Below are 25,701 nucleotides of genomic sequence, written 5' to 3'. Positions count from 1 at the left end.
AGGTGCTGCTTTTAGGCATTATTAATGCAAGGTGGAAATACCGCCTAACTTGCTTAGATGCATAAATTTTCTACTGAAAACTTAAATTGGATGTGAAATTATTTTGCTGTGCGTGCAGAGGAGATGTCATTTGAACCTCTGTGCACTTCTATGCAGCAAAGCTGTTCTGGGAATTGCATGCCTTTACCATCTGTGACACACTGACAATCTTGAATCCATTCAAAAGTCAAGTAGAGGCTGTTGCTTTCAGTAATGGCTGTACCACGTTTCCACTGGATAGGAAACCTGAGTTCCCTTCCCAGTCAGCAGAGTTCAGTGGTCCTGTTGGTGCAAATGCTGCTGTGCAGCAAAATTGCACTGCCCAGAAGAAAGCAAGAAATAAGTTGCAGGAACTGTACAGTTGGCTAAAATGACAGCATGTGGGTGGGTTGCTGTGTCACCAGTTTCCAAACTTCATTGAGTTTTCCTCATGTGCACAACAAACAGTGCACGTGCATGGGGGAGGCTATCACTTCATGCCCTTATAGGGTATGGCTGAGGCACAGGTTTTATTGTACCACCTTTCTCTTCTGCCTTTGGTGAAGACAGAAATAATACTTTGTGAACTCTACTCTTGAGAACAGGGTCTTACACTACTACCCCATTGGTTCAGGGGTCTGATGTTAGTAGCACTGCTAGGACCTTACCTTTTGTGTACTCTCAGATGCAGAGAAATTTGCCTGAGTCTAGATGCAAATCACTCTGAAATATTGTGTGTTCTCTACAATCTCTCATTTTGGGAGCTCAGAGCAGAAGCCTTTACATAAGCTGTTTGTTTTCCCTCTGTCTGAGATAGGCTATTTTTCCTTAGAAGACTGTTTCCGTTCACTCTAACATCTCTTTTGCTATCAAACTGGCATGTAAAATACCAAGATAAAAAGCCTACAGTGGAAAGAATGGCCATAATGAGTCACACTAAAGGTCCACCCAACCCAGTATCCTGTCTCAGTTAATACCTCATTTAACCTTGTGGCTTTAATTTAAACAATTTTGTGGAGTTGGGAGATAGCCAAAGGTTTGCTCCTGCCACCCTATACATCACCAGACTTACAGAGCCTGAAGCTGGTTGGGGGACTCTGTCCTTTTTAAAGTGGAAAAAGTAAACAACTATGGGGATGCCTTGAAAAATACAGTAACACGTGTGCTATTTCTCCACTAATACTCTCTCAGTCTACCACCCTTTACTTGAGCTGGATGCAGTATCTATGTATTTATTTGGTAACCCTGTGTGAATTTCTCCTACATCAACTTGCTTATATTAAAAGTGGGTTGGTATAACTGAGAAGTGGGAAAGCAGTTCTTTGTGTTTCCCTGGTTATGTTTGGTACAACCACAAACTAATAACTAGGAATAATTTGGAAAAAGAGGCCAAAAGTTTTATTTAAAATATTAATTCCTGGATTGGCTGGTATTTATGTAAGTTTCAAGTACCCTTTTGTTGCCTGTTCAATAACTACGGTGTTGACAAGATACAGCAGCTGTGTCTCTGGAGTTGTTGGTTTGGCATCTCTTTTGACTGTTAAAAGTGCTGTGCTATAATATTATTTAATTTCCAGTAAATTGTGCATTGGAATCCTCATTATCTGATTAGTTAAGCTCTGGTTTTATCCTTTTAATTCTGATTTCTATGAAGAAGTCCATTTTGGCCTGCGAAACATTTATTTTGGTTTATACATAAAATTAACTTTTTAAGTACAGGCTTTGTTGAAAATTAAATAGAGGATTCTCACAAATGGAAAAAAATGATCTGTCAGTGTAATACAGTTTGATTCTGTGAATCAGATAAGCTTTTAAAGACAATTATTTTACTAATTCCTTTTAAGAAGTGTAAGTTGGACCATGGTTTTCTCCAAAAGAAATCTTGCTGTGATGTGATGTTTTTCAACATTAAGAACATGCACTAAAGGCTGCTACAGTATTCCTGATGTCTCTCTGTACCCCAGGACAGCCAGCAAATGCTGCTTTCACATGAACTCTCCCACGATGAACTATTAGTGTTTCTGTGGAGCAACTCCTTCCCTGGAGGCACAGAGCTTCCTCTCACTCCCCTGCATTCCCCTTCCCCTTCTGAGCATCTGCCTGTTTCCTGTAGCTTGTGTCATTCCTGCAGATCTGGGAGGCTCATCCCTGCAGGTACCAGTGGGTAAGTGCTTGCTGAAGGATGAGCAGAGAAGAAAGGGCGTGGTGCAGTTTAAGGAAGGCATTTGTGGTTTCTGCAGGGTTGGTAAAAGGAGAGCAGAGCCAGCGAGTAGGATCTCAGTGTCCACACCTGACCTGAACTATCTGTGCTCATAACTCAGAACATATTCAGTTCACATTCAAGGCAGTGTGTTGTAAATATATATATATATATATATATTTAATTTAGCATGCTGTTTTAATTTCATTAAAAAGTTACAGCATTTAGGGAAGCTGGCCCTGTACTCACATTTTAGTGAAGGCTGATAGCAGGGAAGTCACTAAGTTTCTTGTTTTCTGTTTTCCTTTTACATAAATTCTGTGAGTGTTACATAAGGAGCCATTTAGACAATCACAGAGGTGACAAACAGCAAAACTTAGTTAATGTTCTGTTTTGTAATTAGTTAATGTGCTATTTTGTTCAACCTTCTTTTTCAAAACTATTCCTTATAATTTGTTTGCTTCTTTTGGGTTGTTGGTTGAAGGGATTAAAAGAATGTTATGGTTTTTTAGGGTCAGCCTTGTGCTTTTTTATATCAGCTCTCTGTATTGTAGTCTGTCTGGTTTTTTTTTTCAGTTATAGGCTGACGTTCTTCTGATATTCTAAAAGCATGCAGTTGTCATTCAGGCCCCTGCTGTTCAAGTTCCCACATAGATTTAATTTAATGTCTTATTCTTTGATATTGCTCAATTTTGTCTTATGAGAGACGTGTTTTACCCTACAGTAAATACTTGCCACAGAAAATGCTGGAAGATATTTTAGAATGATCAATTGTACAAACCACTATCAAACCAAATAATCTGTGTGAATTGTCTACTTCTACTATGGTAATATTTTTTCACATATTGCTAGCCTAATACTTACACACAGTTTCATAGTTTAAAGTAGATCCTTTTTCAAATAGCTGGAATAAAAAACTGCCACTTAATCTGTTTGAAGGAAGGTGATATCCCAGTATTTGTGTAGCAGAACTGGAAAAGTGGATCTTATGTCCTATCCCATAGACCCCAAGATGTGTCTGATTTCTTACCCATTCTGACACAAGGTAATATGAATAACAAAATACCGTTCTTCCTTGCAATTATCTGTAATCTGGAGGTGAGATTTAATAGCAGAATAATTGTGGTTTTGCTTTATTAACTTTGGGGAATTACATTAGGTGGGAGTAGCATTTCCTGGAAGTTGACTGCTCTGCAGTGAAATTAATTTACCCTAAAAATTTCATTTTACATTGAAGGATGAGATGAGAGAATACAAAAGACATTCAGTATACTTTCTTTCACAGTCTTTAAATTAATGGATCTCAAATACAGTTCTCCAAAAATGTATCTTTTACCACTATGATACATTTTTTTTCAATAAATATAATGAATAAATATTTGTTAATTAAAATAAATTAATCAAATAATATTTTTAACAGCAATATGAGATGAAAATTGCATGTTTGCTTGACAGGGGTTATAGTTCATAAACCATGATAGCAAAGGAGACATAAACAGAGGAAAAAAAAGCAAAAGTTGAAGATGTTTGTAATTTATGTAATCCTGGATGTTACAATACACAGTCTGCAGGGCTTGGCTCTGCTGGGGGAGGGCTGAGGCTTGCTGAGATTCTGACTGCTGGTGTCAGTCCTGGGATAGAGGAGTGGCTGAAGTAGCCAGGTGTGTGGGTTGAGACTGAAGTAGCCTCTCCCCACCAGTACTGATACATAAACACTTGCCATATTTTGGTTATGTTGGTCATGTCTTTTGATAATGGCTACAGAGTGGATAGTGGGATAGTGTTTGGACAAGTGTGACTAGGAATATAACCTACTCATGAATGTGCCTAGAAGGAGAAGTGTATAAATGCACCTTGAGAGAAAACTGAGCTTCCACAAAAAAGTGTGGTGAGTGTTGTTGAGAATCTCAGTTTTGGGCCTACATGCCTGAGTTGCACTTTTTGAGTCAATGGTTCATTGCAGGGTGGCCACATCTGATCTTACTGATTTGATTCAGAGATGTTCCTCTGACACAGTTGTTAAACTGCAGAAGCTTGGATTTTTTTTGTGATATAATAACACTGTATTTTCTTTTTATTTTTCTCTATCTAGTTTTGTATCAAGACCTTGAGAATAAAATACACATGGCACAGATTGCAACATTTTTTCAGATGCTGTTAGTTCTGCTACTTCATGATTATATCTCAGCTGAAGATGGTGAAACAAGAGCAAGTAGGTCTTAATTTTTGCATTTCAGATAAGTGCAACTTCAAAGCATGAATTTTTGGTATCCATTTTGGTGTTCAGATGTACCCTTCTGTTGATGTGATTTTATTCTAATATAATTTTCCTGGTGAAAATCCCATAATATATGAAAAATAGGTTAAATATCTTATTTCTTCATTAGGAAGGGAATGTGTTTATTTGTGTCTTGGAAATGCCCAAGGGGGCAGATGGAACCATAAAGCTCCAGTCTTGATTTAATATTGAGTCCTGAGGATTTATATTTTCATTGCTTGAGAAGTCATATTCTGAATAGCTTAGTGTTATGTAAGAAACTAAATAAGGAAGAATAAAGGTTCTGTGAGAGGAAGCTAACTCCAGTTCTGGGACATATCTTCTTGCACATTCTTCAAAATCAGCATCTCAAACCCCACCAAACCATTTTTATACTCTAAATCTGGTTTATAGAAAAGAAAACATTAAAACAAAGTAGCTTTCTTAAAGACAAAGTGACTGAATAAAAAAAGTGTAGAAGACTTGCCTCTAGCCACAATGATACTTCCAGGATAGATCTTTTTCCTTTAGTTTTGCTCTCAATCCATCAATTTTCAATATTTTACAACAAACCCAATAAAATTCCTCTTGGACTTCAGAAGGACTTTAATTTTCAGTCTACCTGGTCTAGGAGTGAATGAATACTCTGCTTCTAGCAGAGTGTAATGGTAATGAGTCCCTCCCAACACAAATTACTCTGTGATTCATGTCCCTGGACCACTGAGCAATGAATTCAGTGTGCCCTTTGATCTTTCTCCCAGTGTCTTTTCTCTTCACCACCACCACCTGCATTGCAAAAGCATTTCTCCAGCAGATTGTGGCCACTTGCTTTCAGGGAATGTGAAATCTTGTCTTGACCAGAAGTGTCTGTAAGCAGATTTCTGGGTAAGGCAAAGCTCTCCTTCCTGTGGTGGAGCTGCAGACTTTGAAAAAATGAAAGGACAGTAAGCCTCATGACCTTATGTGCCATAAGATCAAAATAATACCTCCTGCTTTTGGCCATGTCCTTGACACCTCATGTGTTAGTTATCAAATCTTCTTTCACTGAAGAATGAAAGGCAATCAATCAAACTTCTATCAATGGAAGGCAATTCCCTCCTTTAGAAAGTTATTCCTTCCATCTGAGAATGGGCATGTAGCATGGGTAGGACTTTTCTATGCTTGTATCTGTCCATGGCCTGTAGTTGGCAATTTAGTCTAAAAACTCAGCTTATGACTACAGCTAGCAGAGCTGAATCCATGCCTAAGTCATCATGCAGTTACACTATAGTTATTAAATGCTTACGAGATTCTATATTCTGGAGGTTGAGCTCATTCACTGAATACTTTTCATCTGTAAAAATCAGAATATGTGACCAGCAACATTCAATTGAGACTCAGGATTTTATAAAACTAGTTCTGTAAATGCCATGCAGCAGTGTCTAAGTCAATTAAAATGTATTTTTAAGAGGATTCTGGAGTATTCAGGCTATAGTCTTCCTCTGCAGTGTGCTTGGTTTGCTAATGAAAAGGAGTTTTTATGTTTATCATTTCTGTAGATGAGATATGAAAAGACCCGATTCCTCTCTGTTTATTGAATGGAATGTAATTACCAGCCAAGGAACTGAATTACAAAATTTTTCATAGTTGTTTTTGGTGCTAATGTAAAAACCAGAAAATGGTGTGGCTTTCAGATACCAAGCTGGATCTGTGTAGCTTACACAAACAATCTTACACAAATTTACCTTCATGAACTCTGCTGATTTTTTTTCAGCTGGAATGTATTTGTCAATATAGATCTTAATATAAACACTAATTGATAGGAAAAACATTTCCTGTGGAGGAAGAAAGTGAAAGTGTTCATTAAAATATTTTTTTTGTTTTATTCTTTTTCTTTTTAAGGTTGCAGAACTGCTCCAGCAGATTTAGTTTTTATCTTAGACGGCTCTTACAGTGTTGGCCCAGAAAACTTTGAAATAATAAAAAGTTGGCTTGTCAATATTACAAGAAATTTTGACATAGGGCCAAAGTTTATTCAAGTTGGAGTTGTCCAGTACAGTGATTACCCTGTACTTGAAATTCCCCTCGGAACTCATGAATCCACTGAGAACCTCATCAGGGAAATGGAGTCCATACACTATCTGGGAGGAAATACAAGAACAGGAAGAGCTATCCAGTTTGCCTTTGACCATCTTTTTGCAAAATCTTCACGATTTTTAACAAAAATAGCAGTTGTTCTCACTGATGGAAAGTCCCAAGATGAAGTCAAAGATGTAGCAGCAGAAGCAAGGAAAAATAAGATCACTTTGTTTGCAATCGGTGTTGGCTCAGAAATTGAGGAGGATGAACTTAAAGCGATTGCCAATAAACCTTCATCAACTTATGTATTTTATGTCGAAGACTATATTGCAATATCAAGAATTAAAGAAGTTATAAAACAAAAACTCTGTGAAGGTAAGTTATTATAAAATATTTTAGGTGTGCGAAATGTAGTTCTGTACACATATTTTTTAATTTCACAAGCAGAATACATGATTAATGTAAGCTAAGGGAGCTGATACTCTTTACTTTGATCTTCTTTCTTTTTGGTATTGTTTGTGGAAATTTCTCCCAAAATGTTATTTTCTCTGTTAAAGAGGTATATTTGGGAAAAATACAGTGTTTTAACACAGTATGTGTTTGATTTCAGTATGTGTCCTTTTGCCCTAAGCCAAATTTTTTTTCATTGATAAAGTTTAAAAACACTAAAATATATATTTTAGCAATTCTCATAGTGCTGAAAATATAGTTTACTTGATTGATTTCCTAGTTGCAACTGATACTCATGCACAATCCAGCATTTCTTCTAGAGAGGTGAGAGGACAGCCTGTCATTACAACAGGAATTCTTCTGAATATGTACTTCTAGTATTTACTGAAAAACCCAGAAGAAAGACTCCTGGCTGGAATCATAGAATTGTAGAGTGGTTTGGATTGTAGGGGACCTTAAAGATGACCTAGTTCCAGCCCCCTTGCCATGGGCAAGGACACCTTTCACTAGATCAGGTTGCTTAGAGCCTCATCCAGCCTGGCCTTGAACACTTCCAGGGATGGGGCATCCATAACTTCTCTGGGAAACCTGTTCCAGTGCATCACTGCCCTGAGGGTAAAGACTTCCTTCCTAGTATCTAATCCAAACCTACCCTCCTTCAGTTTAATGCCATTCCCTCTTGTCCTGTCACTACAAACCCATGTAAAAGGTCTCTCTCCAGCTCTCTTGTAAGGTTGTTCCTTTAGGTACTGGAAGGATGTCCTAAGGTCTCCCCACACCCTTCTCTTCTCCAGGCTGAGCAACCCCAACTTACTCAGCCTTTTCCACAGCAGAGAGGCTCCAGCCTTCTGGTTAACTTTGTGGCTTCTTCTGGACTTGCTCCAGCAGATCCACATCCTTCTTATGTTGAGGCCCCAGAGCTGGACACAGCACTCCGGGTAGGGACTCATGAGAGTGGAGTAGATGTCTGGAGTTGTAGCAAGCAGTTATGATGTTTCTCAGAATAATTTATAGAAGAGTTAGCCAAGACCAACATTGTAAAGCAATTCTTTGACTTTAGGATGCTAACAGCATTACTGCAGAGTTTTCTGAAATTTTGTAAAACACTGGGTTTTTTTTAAGTATAAAAAAGACAGCAAGTTGCTCCTGAAATGTATCACTCAGACTCTAGTATGTCAGTGGTATTTTGTGAATGTTTTATTATCAAGAATTGATGCAAGTCCTATTTCAGTTGTACTGTATTTCTGTACTTGGTAAGAGTGAAGAATAGATTTTGTTCGCTTTCACTTTGAGTATCAACTTCATTGAAAACTATGGTGATACTTTTGTTGAGGATATTAGTGTTTATTTCTTGCTACATTAAATGAAAATCATAGTAATTCCTTGTGGCTGATGTAGTAAGGTGGTCAGTCCAAAAATTAAATCAGCTAAGTAGAGCGAAATTCTTTAACAGAACTTCATGCAGGGAGAAATTCCCCTAAATAAACATTAAGTAAACACCATATTTTCTTTTTGCTAAAGTTTTAGAAGAAGTTTTAAAGTTTAGAGTTTAAAGCTTTAGAAGAATCATCAAGATGGATTTTCAGCTTTCAGCATCAAGTTAACTAGTATCCTTTAAATTTCTTCTGTGGTATTTCACATGATTTATAGCAGTAATCTGTCAATGTTGACTATTTATATAAAGGGTACTTACTCTTTCACTTTAAGTGACCCTTTGCTTTATCTCCCTTATGTCGTGCACTTCCCTTGTTTTAGCATTTAGATGCTTCTCTTGCAGAGCAATCAAAGCCACTTGGCAGCTTCATTTCTAACCACAATGTCTTTAGCAGGTGAACTCCAGGACTGATAAACTGGAATTTGTATAGCTAAGTTGTGCATTATTTTATCTATTTATTGATTGATTTTTTTAATGTTTATCATGTTGTTAAGATTCACTTTGACTGAGGAAGAGGAAGTTCCATGAGGGATGAGCAGCAGTGGCTTGGCTGTGATCAACCATGTGAAACTGTCCGAAAATTTTGCAATTCTCTCTTCATGGTCTTTGTGTCAATGCCTAAAAAAATGCTAGCTTTGACTCTATGGAGTTTTAAAATCCATTCCTAAGTTAACATATATAAAAGACCACAGGGGCAGTATCTCCTTTCTGGACAATGGAGGCTGAGGTTTGGGGGTTCTTGGAGCAAGTATTGCTCTTAGGAACAGGCTTGCAGGTGGTGGGATCTAGTGTGCCTTTTGGGGACTCTAGTGTTTGTTTTAGAGTACATCAGGGGAAAAAAGTCTTCCTGAACCTGTCATCCAGAATTGAACCAAATATTTTAGGAATATTTAATATTTATTGTTTATTCTGAAAGTCAAATGTTCTTGTACTATCAATATGCTATAGGAAAAAAAAATAGTATGTCAGGAATGCATTTAGAAAGAAAAACCAATGCAGACCTCAGAATTTTGTCTGGAGAATGCAGAGAAAAGTTGCTTTGTCAAAGATACTTAGATTTAACATCATAAAGTTATTGTATGCTTTAGGAAGGAAAGTAAGCATCTAAAAACTATGTAAAAACACTAAAAGGCAACAAGATTTCAGAAAAGGCTAGAGAGTTGAAGTGACTGGTACTATGGACTGGAAGTACAGTGCCATTTCCAATGGAAGACAGCTCTTAATTTTACCACTGATTTCTGCATGTTGTATTATGGCTCAGTTATCAAAGTAGTCCTGCCAGAAGATTATCCACAAGACCCAGACCAGATCTACCTGACTGGGAATTTTTAATGTAATTCACCAGTGTGCCACTGGAAAGGAAAAAGAATTTCTTAATGTGTAATTTTACACATGCTTAATTTGTTTGGTTGGTATTGGTTTGGAACAGTTATCTTGGCCCTGATCCGTAATAATGGCCCTTTGACATAAAGTATTCCTGTTATATATATATATATATATATACAGTATTCTATTTCTGCCTTTAGTTTTTGATTTTACACCAAATAAGAGACCCTATGCTTGTCAGTGTATATGTATGTGATTATCTGTAATCTGTTAATTGTGATATGTCCATTGTCTAGCTTTGCAAAAAATTAGTTGAGAAAATAGTTCCATGACAACAATGCACACCTGAATAAATCTGAAAAAAGTGCTATTACTCTTACTTAATAGCATAAGTATGTTGACTTAAATCCGTGTTTTGAGAAGAATGAGAAGTTTTGTTGAACTTAGTATTTCTTTTTTTTTTTAAGTATTCAGGCAGTAGACATCTTAATTTCCAAAATGTGGGCAGTGTAATTCTTTCTTGCAGAACAGACAGATAATTTATTTTTAATTTGGAAGTCAGTTGTCATTTTGCTATGGGAAGGAAAATAAAACTAAGGGGAGTTTAGGTGGCTTCTTGCTGCTGCCCTGAGTACCTGTGACATGTCCCCTTAGGATGGATTGTCCTTTCCAACAACAGGCTATGCAGAAAATTAGCAGAATTTTCTTAGAGCCTATATAACCTGTCTCCTCCACCAGAATGGGGTAGCTTCTGTCTGCCCTGGGGTTGGTTAGGAAGGGAAGTCATGCAGTGTTGCTCATATTATGAAAAGAAGCCAGTCTAGACATTTGAGCTGATAAGTCCCTGGAACAGAGACAGGAGTTTTGCAGCCCATGGCTGGTCCAGATGGTGGTAGAACTCACCACGCTTTCTTTGGAATGTATTCCTAACCATTTCCCTGTCTATGAACTGTTGCTTTTCTGAAGAAACATTGGGAAATTAATAATGATATTTATTGTAAACAGTTTGGCATAATTTTAATAAAACAAAAAGCTTTTTTTTCATTGATTTGTTACCCTAATGTTTGTTTTAGTATTAAGTTTCACTGTCCTATCTCTTTTTCTTTTTTTGTTTGAGACAACTTAGGTCCACTGTTTTGTGTGGATTATTTTGTTTAAAGATTATTAACCAAAATAATGTGCAGCTAACTTCTGCTTCCACAGAAAATATATCACACACTATTTTTCCTGTGAGAATAACTTCAAGCAGATTTCAGTGTAACAGACAAAACAACTCAGAGTCCATTGTGAATTAAATAAAATGAAAATAAAAGTGATAATTTTAACTTTGCTCATTTTCCAGCTGATTTTATAGTTGAGAGAGATTCAAGTTGTTAGTGCATTTTGGAAATTAACATCTATAATTTTATATAATTTTGGAACCATGCAATTTTAGAAATGAAACTCAATATATTTATTAGCTAGATGTTGTAATACACTTTAACTACAATTAGTGAAAATTCAAAATGGCATGTGAGGGTAATTGCAGTAAAATATGACATCTTAATATTCTTGCTTCCAAGTCCCTGAGGATCCTGCATACCACTTCTCTCATGTTGTACTTAACTGACAGTTCTCAGTTCTCTTTTCTTTCTTGAAAGGCAGATAAAAATTGGGTGGGAGGCTACTTTTCTTGGAAGTTTTAAGTCATATTTTGGACTTTACTTGCCTTTATTACTTTGCAGAATCTGTTTGTCCAACAAGAATTCCAGTGGCAGCTCGAGATGAAAAAGGGTTTGACATTCTTGTAGGATTAGGTGTGAAGAAAAAAGTTAAAAAGAGAATTCAAATATCAGCCACTAATGCAAAAGCTTATGAAGTAACCTCACGTGTTGATCTCTCAGAATTAACAAGGTATTGAATTTTATAAATATGCTTCTATATTCAGTAAGGTTTTTTTTGTTTCTTTAAGTGAGAAGGTTTATATGAATGTTCAAGTACTGTCTTGTTTTTTCTACCCTTCCCCCTTATTTAGGAATGTGTTTCCAGAAGGTCTCCCTCCATCCTATGTGTTTGTTTCCACTCAAAGATTTAAAGTAAAAAAGACATGGGATTTGTGGAGAATCCTGAGTCTAGATAAGAGACCACAGATAGCAGTCACTGTTAATGGAGAAGAGAAAACACTATCATTCACTACAACAAGTTTAATAAATGGCACACAAGTTATTACATTTGCTGCACCTCATGTAAAGGTAAGGAGTATGTCACTATCATGCTGGATTACATCTTTAAGTATCCATTATTCCACTATTCTCCTCTTTGAGGAAACTAGTTTTATTGTTTTCTTGTACAATCTGAAGGTTGTCTTTCAGTCTTTCTTCAATAATTTCCGGTGAAGTATTCCACTCTTCTAAGAAAGATTGCCTTAGCTGCAGATGAGACAGAAGAATGGAGATTGGATGATCCTGTTCTTGCATTTGTAGCAGGAATATGTGCAGAGATTGTCCTTCCTGCCACAGGGAGTATTATTTAAGTGAACAGAGTGGGCTAATTCAGCAAAGACTGGGAAAGATTTGCTGCTGGAGCACTTCATGGCCAAGGGAGTTCAACTTTTCTGGGAAGCAGAGTCCTGCATTCAAATCCCTACTCCAAATCAGGCTGAAGGATTTTTAAATATAAATCCTTACAGAAGGAAGGACTCCTATCCAAGGAATGCGTCTTAACTACTAAGCTTTTTCTAGGGAGAGGTATTTTACTCTTATGTTACTGCATGGAGAGTTTTTGCTTTTTCTTTCCAAATTTCCTCTACCTTTTAATAATTATTAGTAGGCAAAATATTTTTTTGGTTTTTTAAGAAGCTATGTTAAACTTGATTTACTGGAAATTGTTGGGAAATTCAGTTTCAAGTTAGTAATCAATTTGTATTTATCTATTCCTTGGAGCTGCACAGACAAATCAATCTTATTCATGAAGTCTCAGGTATCCATGAACTTCACCATGAAAACACAACTTTTGTGGGTTATTTTGTTTGTTTGTTTTTGTTCCTCCATGCTTGACTTGCTGTTATGGAGAACAATAATGTAATGGATTTTTTAGACCTGTGTGTCTCTAAACACAGTATAAATATTAATACATTCATAATGAACATTTTTCTTTAATAAACCTTTAGGATAATTTATCACTTATCAATTTATCACAAGTACCAATTTTATTTCACCATGACGATCTGAAATGTTTTAGACATTATACCACTGCTGATAAACAGACTTTTGGATGCATATATTTAACAAATACAGGTTTGAGCATGTTCAAGGTCATAGATTAAAAATAATCATCTATGTGAGTTACAAAATAATTCTGAAATAGGGATCAATTATTACCAATTGCAATATTTTCAATTACAATATTATTTGGCAATACTTTATTTGCCTATGTAGTTTAGAATTATTTTTATATAAAGCCTGAAGCCTTGATCATCTCGACCATTAACAACAATTTGATTATAGAAGTGCAATATTATAGTTTATTTAAATTGTAGGCATTTTGTTTTCAACAGTGCTGTTTTCTTTGTTTTTCTTAGACATTGTTTGATGAAGGCTGGCATCAAATTCGTCTCCTAGTAACAGAAGACTTTGTAACTTTGTATATAGATGGCCAAGAAATTGAAACAAAGCCATTACATCCTGTTTTAGGTATTTACATCAGCGGCCTAACCCAAATAGGAAAGTATTCTGGAAAGGAGGAAACGGTACAGGTAGGCATATGCTAATACTACAATAATTCAGTAATTCTGTTGTAGGTTAACATTGCATTGGTGGCTTCTTTTTTCTTGAGCTTACTCTTCTAACTTAGAGGAGATTGAGATTTAGTATATAAAATTGTAATAGTTAAGAGAGAATAAAGATCAGGAGGACTTTGCACAAGTGATGTATACTGTGACATGGATGCTTAACTGCTCTCACTGATTCCAAGGAAAAAAATGACGCAATGTGGTTGCCTGAATTTGGGAAACAGTGTCTCAAAGTATGGAATTTCCTCTGCTTGACATTTGCATCTGCTGTCCTTCCATCAGTGATGGAAGGTGATGGTGATGCTGGTAAAAGAGGAAAATTTTGGTCAAGTTTCTTTCTCCTTGCTTTGCAGTCATCATAGTTTATGCTTGAAAACCTGACAGTGGTTTCATTTTGTTTTGGAATGTAGTGACAAAGCAGAATGGCAAAAGCTTTTGTTTACCTGATGCCAGTGTTTTTATGCAATGCTTTTTAAAGATTTATATTGTATACTAAACATGTAAGTGTTAGGGATGCCGTCAGATGCTTCACCAGAATTTACTAATGCTATATCTAATACGAGCAGGTCTGTGTAGAAGTATCTTCCCACATATGTTAAGGTAAAAAAAGAGGTTGGGCTTGCCTGTGCTATTATCTTGTTTCCTTTATGATATTGGCAGCCAGTGTAGTTTGTGTTGCATATGTTTGGATTAATTCCCAGGGAATATGGATGGTGATTTCTGTTATTTTTAAAACATTCTTGATTTTTTTTATTTAAGTAATTCTGTTACAGTATTTTTACTTGCTTGCATATATTAATAATTTTGAGTAGCCTAAAAATATTTCTGTATACTTAATTGATTTTTAACTGTAGTGAATGCTAAGAGCTCTAAAGAGTCGTTTATGTTTTGAATTACAGTTTGATATACAAAAACTGCGAATCTACTGTGACCCAGAGCAAAATAATCGAGAAACAGTCTGTGAGATCCCAGGATTTGTGAGTATGATACATGAACTTTTGAGGACTAACTGGCATTTTTTAAAATATCACTGTTTAAAGCTGACTTAATGAAGTTTTAAAATAAATTATACTACATTGATTCAGCTGATGCAAACACATGCTTGTTACCTTTTCAATATCAAGTCACACAGACCTTGTTTGTTTTCAGCCTTATTTTCTCACAAAGTTTTTTACAAGTTGTTTTAGTTTAGGTATGTAATGGTGTAAATTTGGTATATATGAGTATAGAAGGATCTCAGAATTCTCTCTTAAAATTTCAGATTTTAAGCATTATAGAATAATAAAACTTATAGGTATTTTCAGTGTAAAATTCTTTAAATATGACTTTTGAACTTTTCTGATATATTCCTTGCTACTTGTCAGGACATTTAATCTGTGAAATTTTGGTACATAACCAGCAAATCTGTATATCTAAATCATCTTCTCCCATTAAAAATATCTGTGCTGAGAAATATCACTGAAGTCTGTGATAAATATCCCATTATTTGAAATGTTGCCACAATTTCAAGAAGTATTTTAAGTACAGACAGAAATAAAATCAAGACTTCATGATTCATGTACACAATTAGCAAGTTTATGGGGACCCTTTGGCCCTCTCTTGGTCCTCTTACAGTTAATTATGCACTGCAATGTAAAACATATACAAACAGATTTGGAAACCAGGCGTGACTGACAGTGCAGGATTTAAGCATTCAGTTCCCATCTCAAAACATAAGCAAGAGATTGATTTAAACATACAGATTCAAAATACTCTCCTTTGTTTGGTGGCTAAAACAAACAGCTAAGGATTATCAGGTGCCAGTGTCTTACTGTGTAGACCCACATTCTTCATGTTGTGATTCGATTTAGTAGCATTTTGCTGGTTTGACAATAGAATCATTGAACCTCCAGCATCCAGATTTTTTTTTGTCAGACTGGCACATATTGCCAGCAAGTCTGGTTTTTTTTCTTTTTCTTTGGGGCCAGTGTGTCGATTGCATCATTATCAGGGCTTTTTCAGCTTTCAATCAAGCAGCAAGTAGGTGAATGGATTATTAACTGTTCTGAACTCTGACTCAAGAACTAACAGGTGCAGGAACACTTGTAAAATTATTGAAAAAATAAAGTATATGGCCATTTAACTGCACCACATATCTTTTTTCTCTTTACAAATTAAAAGTAGGATATGAAAAGTAATCAAGTGAAAAATATTTTGCATAAAGAAAGCAAGCACTAAAAAGTGTTTCATATCTTAAGTTCTCTGCAATTTATCAAGGAGTTGAAGCCAAAAGATTGCTTTTCACCATTTTAGTTTCACTGTCTGGTTTTGTAAATTAAATTTGGACTTTACCCATGGATTTACCCTTCTGGATTCCTTCAGAAACTAAAAATGTTGGATGATCTTCAAGGAGGAATATGTGGTTTGTGGTTGTATTCTGTTAGAGTATGGTTGTGTCAGAGTTCCTGAAATAAGCAGAGGCTTTTTGTACTAATTACAGCCCAAATTAATCCCCTTTCCCGGAGATATCTAGCTGCATAGTAATTTTAGGATGATCTTTCTATGATCCATAGGAAATGAAAACTTTCTTTAGGGGTTGCTTAGGCTGAAAATTGAACACAGAGGAAGCTGGGAAAGGAACTGATGTCTAGTGAGGCTGACCTGGAACAGAGGCTAGACAGATTTAGAGGAATAAAGTAGGTATGTATTAAAAGGTATTTAAAGGGTACACCTTGGGTGGTACAAGAACCTTGTACAAGCCGGGGCTCTGCCCAAGGTGGACCCAAGATGGACACAATATGGACATTGCTGACATGATAAAACTATAAAAAGCCTAGCACGTTCTAACTCGTCAAAATATTTATCCTCACGTATATGAGATATCAGGCTTGATATTAGCTTCTTATCAAAGTGTGGGCGCTATGTTGGTGGGCTGTGCTCTCGGGACTGCCGCGTTCGCTCCCTATGGTCTCTGCCTGCGGCCCGGGGGCTGCGGCCGAGCGGGGCCTCCCCCGGCACCGTGAGCGGCGGCGGGCGGGTGTGCGGCCTGTCCCGGCACAACCCCGGGGGGACTTCAAGCTCATCCAGCACATCAGTTCTGGCACCCTGCAAAGGGACCGAAGGCATCTGGAAAACCCCCTGGACCAGAGGAACACCTGGCTCCTGCCCCCTCACTCCTGCTGGCACTCCCAGAGAGGCCTAGCTGCGGTCCAGAAGGTGTCAGAGCCCAAGAATCCTCGGGTCTGGCACAGAGGCATGCGAGTAAGTGAATAAAGGTGGTATTCTGTTCCAGCACCTGAGTTAGGTGTTAAGAGATCTCTTGTAGTTTTGTTTAGTGTGGAAGGACCCTAGGGGGTCCAGGCGGAGCTGCTTTTGCTCTCCATCTCTTCTGCTGGAGTGGGAGAGGGTGTTCTCTGAAGTAGCAGAGCTCCAGCACTGGAGTGGTGAGTGTTGGCCTGAGGCCAGCGGTGGTGCAGCAGGTTAGCTCCAGCGCTGCTGCTCTCAAGGTTTGGAGTCCTAATCCCATCTCTTACTCATTCGTGCTTGCTCTCTGTCTTTCCCTGGTTACTTACTCATAAGTGTTAAGGTGGGGTGTGTATTCTCCTGTGAGTACAATAGCAAAATTCCAGCCCTTTAGGGTTAGTATTGAAAAACTGGGGAGGATTGACCAGTGGAGAATTTTTGATTTTTAAATTGAGACTTACCAGTTTCTCAGATAATATGTGGCCAATGTATGAACTAGACAATGATGAGACATGGCTTGAATTTCGTGGCTTTGATAAGAAGTTCATATCAAGCCTGATATCTCATATATGTGAGGACAAATATTTTGAGTTAGAACATGCTAGGCCTTTTATAGTTTTGCATCCAACTTGGATCCACCTTGGGCAGAGCCACGGCCAGGCTCTTGTACCACCCAAGGTGTGCCCTTTAAAGGCCTTTTAATAAATACCTACTTTATTCCTTTAACTCTGTCTAACCTCTGTTCCAGGTCAGACTCTATAGGCATCATTCTGTGTATGAAATCTGCAGTGACTACATGCATTAGAATGTTCCTGTGGACAGTGCAGCTAATGGTGCCTACTATACTATTAAGAGAGACAATTTCATGGTTGCACTGCTGAAGTATTTGGGGTTGGATTGTTCTGTGGTGTTGCAGATACTGGAACAAAAATCAGTTGATAGCAGAGTCTAATGCAGTCACAGGAAAGCTAGAAAAAGGCAGCCTTGCTTCTGTGCTGCTCTGTGTTTTCCCAGATGCTGGATTCAGGCAGAGATTTCAGAAATATTTTGGTACATTCTCTGACATGAATGAACAAGCAGAGGATATTTTTGATGAGAAGTTACTTCTGGTAAAAGGTTTGACCAAAATCTAAATATTTAGTGTGTAAATACTGACATGGTTTAGTATTAATTCTGCCATTACCTTTTAAAAATTGCTACTCCTATTGATAACTCCTATTGATAGACCCTTAAACACAGTTAACTAAATTAATTTCATATGCATTAATAGCATCTGCACATAAGTCTCAGAAAGTCTAAACATTTGAATTACAATTTCTTGACAGTTACATTTCAGAAGTTATGATTGGTTTTGATAGTGTTTCAGAATGAATGGATTTTCTTTTTAGAAATATTGCTGTACTCTCAAACTGTGTTTCTTCTTGTTTCAGAATGGAGAGGTAGGCTTGATCCTAAGCTACTCGAACTCAGTTTAAGGTAGTATTTGACTTTTTATAAGCTTCTTAATATTCTAGGTAATATATACTCACTTTTTTTTCAAAAGGGGACAAAGATTTGCTACGCATAAGAGTGCTGGGCTTCCCTTGCTTGAACTCTAGTCAGTAGACAAATTAAAAATAATTTTTCTGAAAAAACACATGTTCATTAGGATAAATGGTCTGATTTTTCCCCCAGTTCAATTCAATTGCTGCTGTTTGCAAGGGAATGGGGGATCTGCATGGTCAGGTAGCTGTTACCTGCATTGTGCTGGTGGGAACTCCCTGAGCAGGAGCTTATCTGAAGACTTAACTAACCCTTAGACTTCCCTAACCTTACCTGTAACTCCCAACTAGTACCATTGCAAAGGAAACATAGTTTGTATTTTGATCAATCATTTGACTCTGAAGAATAATTCCATTCAAGAAACATCTTAAAAGGTGTCATTATTCTAGAAAATAAGAGTAAAGTACTGTGGAAAGTTTTAGATAATTAATAAAAAAATATTTTTTTTTTGTTTGGATTAATAAATTTTTGCCTTTTCATAGGTCTAAGAACTTTCTGGGTTAGAGTTGATGGGTGAAAAAGAATTTACTGAATCTAATTTCAACATACAGATTTAGTACAGATGTACTTGATTTAGTAACTCTCCCATTTCCTGCCTGAATAAAGCACTGAGGTTTCATGTGAGGCTTAATGGTGAGAAGTAAATATCACAAAACCAGAAGGAAATTCTAGAGGTTTATGTGATCTGCCACGTTTAGTGTTTAGTGCTGCAGGGAGCATGGTTTGGTGGAGGTTATCTAATGGTCTTTGTAGGATGGGCACTCTTGGGACCAGGACTAGTGACCTCTAGGAGTCAGTGGCAGCAGCAGAGTCCTGCCTCTCCTCAAGTAGCTTCATAGTGGAAGGAACACATGCCTAGGAGGTAGGAGGTAGGAGACTTGGGGTTTAACTTCTTTTCACTACATATGATAGCATGCCAATGGTTGGGATCGTTACGCTATACATATTATGGATTACATCATTCCACATATTTTTTAATTAAATTGTTATATTTGAGAATTGATCACACTTTAAATTCTGTAGATTAGCTAGGAGAAGCAACTTTCATGTTGCAAGATTTAAAATTATCAAACTATACGGCCAAATATTTGTGAATAAACAAAGCTACAGGTATCAGCCCAGTATCAGTACTTACTTTTTAAAATTTTTATTCTGGATAAAATGATTTTGTGCATGAAAAGTAGCTGGAGGGCAATATTCAGATGAGCAGAAGTTCCAGCGGAACAAGGGAGTGAATGCCAAGACCTAAGTGAAAGGCAGCCTAAGGAAAGTCAGCATCACGTAGTGTTCCGATGTTTGTTGGCTGCCTTTGGCATGTGTGCTGATGGCTGCTTTCACTCTTGGTAGTGCATGAATGGTCCCAGTGACGTAGGCTCAACACCTGCCCCCTGCATATGCCCACCAGGAAAGCAAGGACCTCCAGGCCCCAAAGTAAGTCTCTGTTCTGTCTTGTTGAGTGTATATGACCTGTGTTTCCCTGCTACTCTTCAGCAAATGATGTTGCACTGTTAATTGTTTGAGGATGAAATGATTTTCCAACAAAAGTCTTTTAATGAAGAGGAGGGTTTCTTCCTTCTTTGTAAGAGAATGAACTAGATGCTTACTGGGAGAGTTGCACATTAGCTATGCTGATGACCTCCTTTCTGTGTTTTTGTAGAACTAAACTGAGAATTAGACTTCAGTTGCAGAAGTCTTATATGGGAAACTCAAATCCCCAGTATATGCTTTAGTACCTTTCTCAATAACTGTGCTAAGCAGTGTTTACGGAATGTTTTATAAGTGCAGACAAGAAAACCCCAAATCACTTTTCTTGCATTAAGCAAATGAATAAAAATCTCTGTTATCATAAAAGAGGTTACAGCATGCTGTAACTACCTCAAATCATAGGGCTTCTTGATACAGTGGAAAAAGTTTCTGATCAGGGAATTGAAATCTGCAACACAAAGATTATCATTATCGTTTCATGTAAATTGAATTTCTGTGGTCTTTTACCTTTTTTATTCTCTTTTTACTATATCAGAGAAAAAAGGAGGGAGAGAGAATGAAGTACTTATAATTTTAAAAGAACTGAAAACAACTTCTTCTAAAGGAAGAAAGGATTATGGAATTCCAGAACTCAGATGACCTATACCTATTGCCTTATGTGCAGTTTTTCAGCTACAGTACACTGTAATTTTTTTTTGGGATTAATTGAGTAGTACAGGTGACAAGATGGTGCCTAACACAAAAGGCTGCAGAAAGTGAAAAGGAAGCCAATTTATGGTTGAATAGGTTATCTCAGTTATAGTATTTATTAAGTTTTGTATACTGGACTCTAGAACCATATGAATTTAAACTTAATTTTTGTGTTTGTGATATTAATGGAGTAGAAGAAATTGAATTAAATCAAAGAGATTTCAAAATACAAGTAACTGATATTTTGAGCTTTTCAAGTTAAAACCACAAAATTTCACAGTTAAATGGTATATTTGAAAACAAATTTCTTTTTAGCTCAAATCCCAAACCTGGACTTCTTAATTTGAACAACAATTATCCTGGGTAACTTACTACTAATTTAGCAAATGATTACTGTTTTGCTTGTTAAAATATACATTATTCTATATTCTCTTCCACTTAGTTCAGCATTACACTTCTGTGGTTTATATGTGAAACAATGTTTTTTCACAGTCACATTGAAAGCTAGTTTCCTCTTTCCCTTCTAATGTTCATTTTCCTATTTATAACAATTCTGCAGTTGTAACTGCCCCACAGGTCTGTTGATGGTTCAGGCTGAAGAAATAAGTACCTGCTTTAACACTCCTGCAGAAGTAAAAGGATTTAGAGATCAAGTCTTACTGGAATTTGCTGAGTTCAAATCAAAGCTGTTAGTAAAATAAACAGAGACAGTCAATACTCTAGGAGGGTATACTGAGTAGGATGTTAAGTTCCTGCTTTCTCTCATGAAAGAGGACATGAACATGAAGCTGTGGCAAGCAACGTTTCTTTTACTTTAATCTGATTGTAACAGTGATTATCAAAGTAATTGCAAAGGACCTTTAAGACGAAATGTAAAAAGTATCTTTTTTCGACAGCAATTGATGTGTGGAGAGGAGTTAATTATTTTGCATGTTTTAATCCTGGCTCTTTCCTTTATTGCTCTTATCTTCAGAATTAGGTTCAGCTAAGGCCAGTGAGAGATTTCTTCAGAAAAGAGCTGCTTCATTAATGAAGTTTTATTAAAGATTATTTGATAAAAAGTGTTTCTATTTCTGTTCATTAAAGTGTTAAGGGACTAGAAAGCTTTTAAGTTGATGGGTCAAACTTGTGCTGTAACCAAGTGTGGACTCACTTGTCCAAGTACTGCCCAAGAAGTTGGGGAGAATTTCCCCCTCCTGCCAAAATGAGTTCTTTTTCACTGTAGGAATTGCTTCTCAATAGTAGGTCTCTGGACTTGTAGGTAAATATAATAAAATATATATATATATATATATATATAAAAAAAAGATAAAATTATCTTAACAGTTTTAAAATGCTTATGTATTTTGTGTGTTCATGTGTTGCTTCTCCACAGGGTGACCCTGGACAGCCTGGGAATCATGGTTATCCTGGTCTGCCTGGTCCAGATGGTAAGCCTGTGAGTACTAAACCTTAGTCATATATTGTAAATGTAAAACTAACAGGAGAAAGAACATGGAACACTGATACCAGATTTTTGAAATTTAGATGATTTTGTCTACATTTGAAATTGTGAATGTCATTTAAGCACTATCTATATGTAATTGTTGTATGAATATGTCAATCACATAACTTTTGTTTCAAGGTAAAATACTGTAAATATTAGAGTTGGGTACTGTTCTAAAGCAGAGAACAGGTTATGAGTGCTCCTGTTGGTCTTTGCATTACTTTGCTGCAGTTATGTTGCTACCTTCAGTCTTTATTCCTTAAGAATTTGTTCACTAGAAAGCACTTTGAGTCGCTTGAAATCCTATCCATTTTTTTTAGGGCTTGCTCCTTGGTTCATATAATTTCTCTGTAAGCTACCTACAAGTAGTCCACCAAAATATGTAGATACACATGTAAAATGTTAAAAATATAAATATTTTTTAGTTCCAAACTGGTTCATATATCTGGCTATTCCATTTGTAAGCAGAGTTAGTTTAACAGGAAGAAAATAGATGCTGAAAACAAAAAATGTAATAGTTTCTAAAAATTGAAGATTTCTCTGTTTTAAAATATAGGACTTCTAGGAGCATGGTTAACCCTCATGGTCCAGATGAGCAGTGTGTGCATGAATTTTCATCAGTCCCACAAGGAAATGTGATATAAAATGTTTTTATACTTTTGCTCTTAAACAGCTTTTGGTAGCTATTAAATTTAGGGTTTTTTTGAACCAGAGCTAGAGAAGCCAATCTCAATTGAAACTATCAGTGCTTTAAAATACTGCATTTTGATTTTCGACAATCCTGAAAATACAGGTTTTAAAGTATTCTAAGATGGGGAAGTGTATTTAATCAGAATAACTTTTCAATTGATAATTGGTGGTTCTTAAGCTTATGAAGAGCAGTTCTGATCTCCTATAAAAGACAGGTATACAAACTGAACATGGGCTTGCGTGGGAGAAGGTGTCCATCACAGTCTGACCACGCTGATTTCTGGAAACAGATTTGAAATATTGATAAGCATAGCAGAGCTGCCTTTACTTCAGCTAAGTCTGATACTTTTCAAAGAAAAGTAAAGAGATATCATGTAAGCTTTAATGAAGGCAGAATCGACTGGATATTGGTAGGGAAATAGCAGTTTCTCTTCTCTCTTTAAACAAATAGATTAAGACTTCATTTCTTAAGCATCTGGTCAGCTACAAGAGCATTGTTATAGAAATTGTTATGACTCTTATACTTCATTGAACAGATTTCCACTTTAAGGCTATTTATCTTCCTATAAACACTGGCATTTGTAACAGCAGGAATAATGAAGGAGAAATAGATTGATACTGTAGACCTACTATAATTTTGTAATCTGGCAGTTATAGCTTATTTTTTTTCTGCAAATGAGTCATAATGTGCATAGATGGGCATTCTCTGAACATAAAAAAGATTACCAGAGTATTTCAGAATGAAAATCAAAAAGCTCCACTACAGGAGAAATTGTATCACTTTGCTGAAGAACTTACTTGAAGTGCTTGCAGCTAAATCCTGTAGCTTTATTAACTGAGGAATGTTTCTGAAATATCAGTTGTAGTTTTTGCACTTGTTCTTTGTGAAGACATAATTGCAAAACAATTAGATCATCTGCACCTTTTGCCAGTACATTATTTTTCCTTACAGTCCTTGGGTGCATTCCAGGCAACCTTTTAGCTGTGAATGGTGAGAGACCCTTTAGATCCACTCTACAGAAAAACAGATTCCTCTCTCTGTCTTTTTCTTTCTATTTTACTTATTTGTTTGCTAATATGACTAACACATTTTCTGTACTGTCAGTGATTTTTTTTGTTTGAGGAAACTTCGCTCATATGAATCTTTTTAGTTTTATGTCCTGGGAAGCTCTGAGAAACAAACTTTTAATTCAGACAGCACCATAGGCTTACAGGTAGTTGTGTAGTCAGTCTTGTTTAATCAAATGGCTTTTGCATGAAAAGCTTTTCCTGAAAAGTCAGTCTTTTCTGTTCCCAAGCACATTTTTATGTTCTTCTCTAAAGTCTTTCCAGTTTGCCTATCTGTTATTAATTTTCTTGGAAGAGTATAACTGGTCAACAAAATGTTTCTTCCTCTGAGAAAGGTTTTAGGCATGCATTTATATTACTATATGAAACTGATTTTAGAGTAAAACATATAATAAAATTTAGTTTGTTTGTGGGCTGGGTAGATTGTTCTAATACTTAATGTTAGTTTTAGTCCAGAAAAATTGAAAACAATTCCTATTAATACTGTCAGTCTTACCAGAACATAATTGTTTACCTGGTGTTATCCAGTAAAATTGTTTACTCTAATATTTGGGGAAGTGAACATAACATGACTTATTTTCATAATTTCATAAATGTTATTTTTATTAGTTTTGTTTAGAGTATCTTTGTTTTTTCCCTTAATTGCCACTTCTGTTTATGTTCTGATACATACAGAAAAGATCAATTAAAGGAACTGTAAAAAAGTGTGAAAGGGAGAAGCATAAAAAATGAAAATAAATTTTTTCAATAATAAAATAGAATTTAGAACCTGAAATTATTAAACTTTCTAGTCAAGAGAAAAGCACTGATAAATAAGTGCAAGGATAAAAAACAATATTTGAGTCTCAAATGGAATTCATTTTCATGAACATTATTAATCAGAAAGAAGCAGTTGGAGTGATTGCTGGTCCTGGAAGCACTCAGCAGCCTAACTGTGTGGTTACAAAACCATTTTTTTATTCCAAAGGATGCTTTGTATGTAGTGGGGAAAAACTCAATTTAAAGGAAAAAATAAATTATCAGAATATATGCAGTGATCACTTGTGGTTAATTGAGGTGATAGGTTATCAGTCTGTTGACAGAAATTTTAAAAATCCACCCATTTGTCAATTTTGAACTATGAACCATGCAGCTAGCTAATCTGGACAATTTTCAAGTATTCCATCTAGTTTCACTCATGAAAGTTAGGAACAATTTGCCTTACCTTTACAGTATGTACAAGAAAATAAAATAAGAAATGAGAAAAAATAAGCATTTTACAAAAAAAATATTGTGAGACTACTGATACAAGCAGATATGGAGTTCATAAGGTATCAAAAGCCTCGCATAATAAGTAATTTCTGATCATTCCAATATATGTTTTAAAAGATTATAGAACATTATTACAGCTGTATTACCTAGACTAATATTTGGTGACCAACTGGAGGCCAGATCTTTTATGATGTACTTACTATAATAGCAATGATGAGCTATTTCAACAATACTTTTGGAATAAAAATGGGTAATAGTTTCACATATATATAGAATTCCCTGTGCTACTGGATGGCTTGACTGAGATTTAAGTAGTTATAAACTCTACAGCTACTTTTCTCAGAAAACTTTCATAGACAGAGTTGATAATTCAGCTGTGAACTGCTGCTCTCAATTCCAGGAAAATACGTATTCTTCAGTAATACTGTGGCCTTTTTATTGTTAGAGGAAATCTTTCTGCTCTGTTCTGATACAGTCATGTAATGCCTTCCCTGAGACCTACAAGTCTGGAATCAGGGCGATGCCTGGCGCTGGCTTGTGCTGCAGAGACAGCTGTGGAGTTCAGACAAAACACCACATCACTACCTGCAGCAGCTGCCAAAGGCAGAGGATATGATAAGGATGAACCTCTAAACAGTTAGCAGGAAGTTAGACTCCCTTGGTACATCATCCTATCTCCCAATAGCCTGAAGCTTGGGAACTTTTAAAGTTGGATTTACAATCTTTTATTTAATGATCTTGTTGGTTTTTTTTT

At 36.2% G+C, this 25,701-nt stretch overlaps 1 protein-coding gene across 1 annotated transcript in view; it reads left to right on the top strand.

Annotated features, from left to right (window-relative positions):
- Nucleotides 1-25,701, top strand: part of COL21A1 (collagen type XXI alpha 1 chain) — a 94,484-nt gene that overhangs the window by 19,839 nt on the left and 48,944 nt on the right. The window contains exons 2-10 of the mRNA XM_058835305.1: nucleotides 4,311-4,430; nucleotides 6,357-6,908; nucleotides 11,469-11,637; nucleotides 11,759-11,975; nucleotides 13,304-13,477; nucleotides 14,413-14,490; nucleotides 18,166-18,174; nucleotides 19,625-19,708; nucleotides 21,828-21,890. Of these exons, the coding sequence (XP_058691288.1) occupies nucleotides 4,343-4,430; nucleotides 6,357-6,908; nucleotides 11,469-11,637; nucleotides 11,759-11,975; nucleotides 13,304-13,477; nucleotides 14,413-14,490; nucleotides 18,166-18,174; nucleotides 19,625-19,708; nucleotides 21,828-21,890 (1,434 nt within the window). The 5' untranslated portion in view covers nucleotides 4,311-4,342. The remainder of the gene's footprint in view (nucleotides 1-4,310; nucleotides 4,431-6,356; nucleotides 6,909-11,468; nucleotides 11,638-11,758; nucleotides 11,976-13,303; nucleotides 13,478-14,412; nucleotides 14,491-18,165; nucleotides 18,175-19,624; nucleotides 19,709-21,827; nucleotides 21,891-25,701) is intronic.

The sequence above is a fragment of the Poecile atricapillus genome, chromosome 3 (genome assembly GCF_030490865.1).
Source record: "Poecile atricapillus isolate bPoeAtr1 chromosome 3, bPoeAtr1.hap1, whole genome shotgun sequence".
Taxonomy (NCBI): domain Eukaryota; kingdom Metazoa; phylum Chordata; class Aves; order Passeriformes; family Paridae; genus Poecile; species Poecile atricapillus.
Note: the sequence above shows the minus strand (reverse complement) of the source record. Positions and strands in the feature narration are given on the sequence as shown.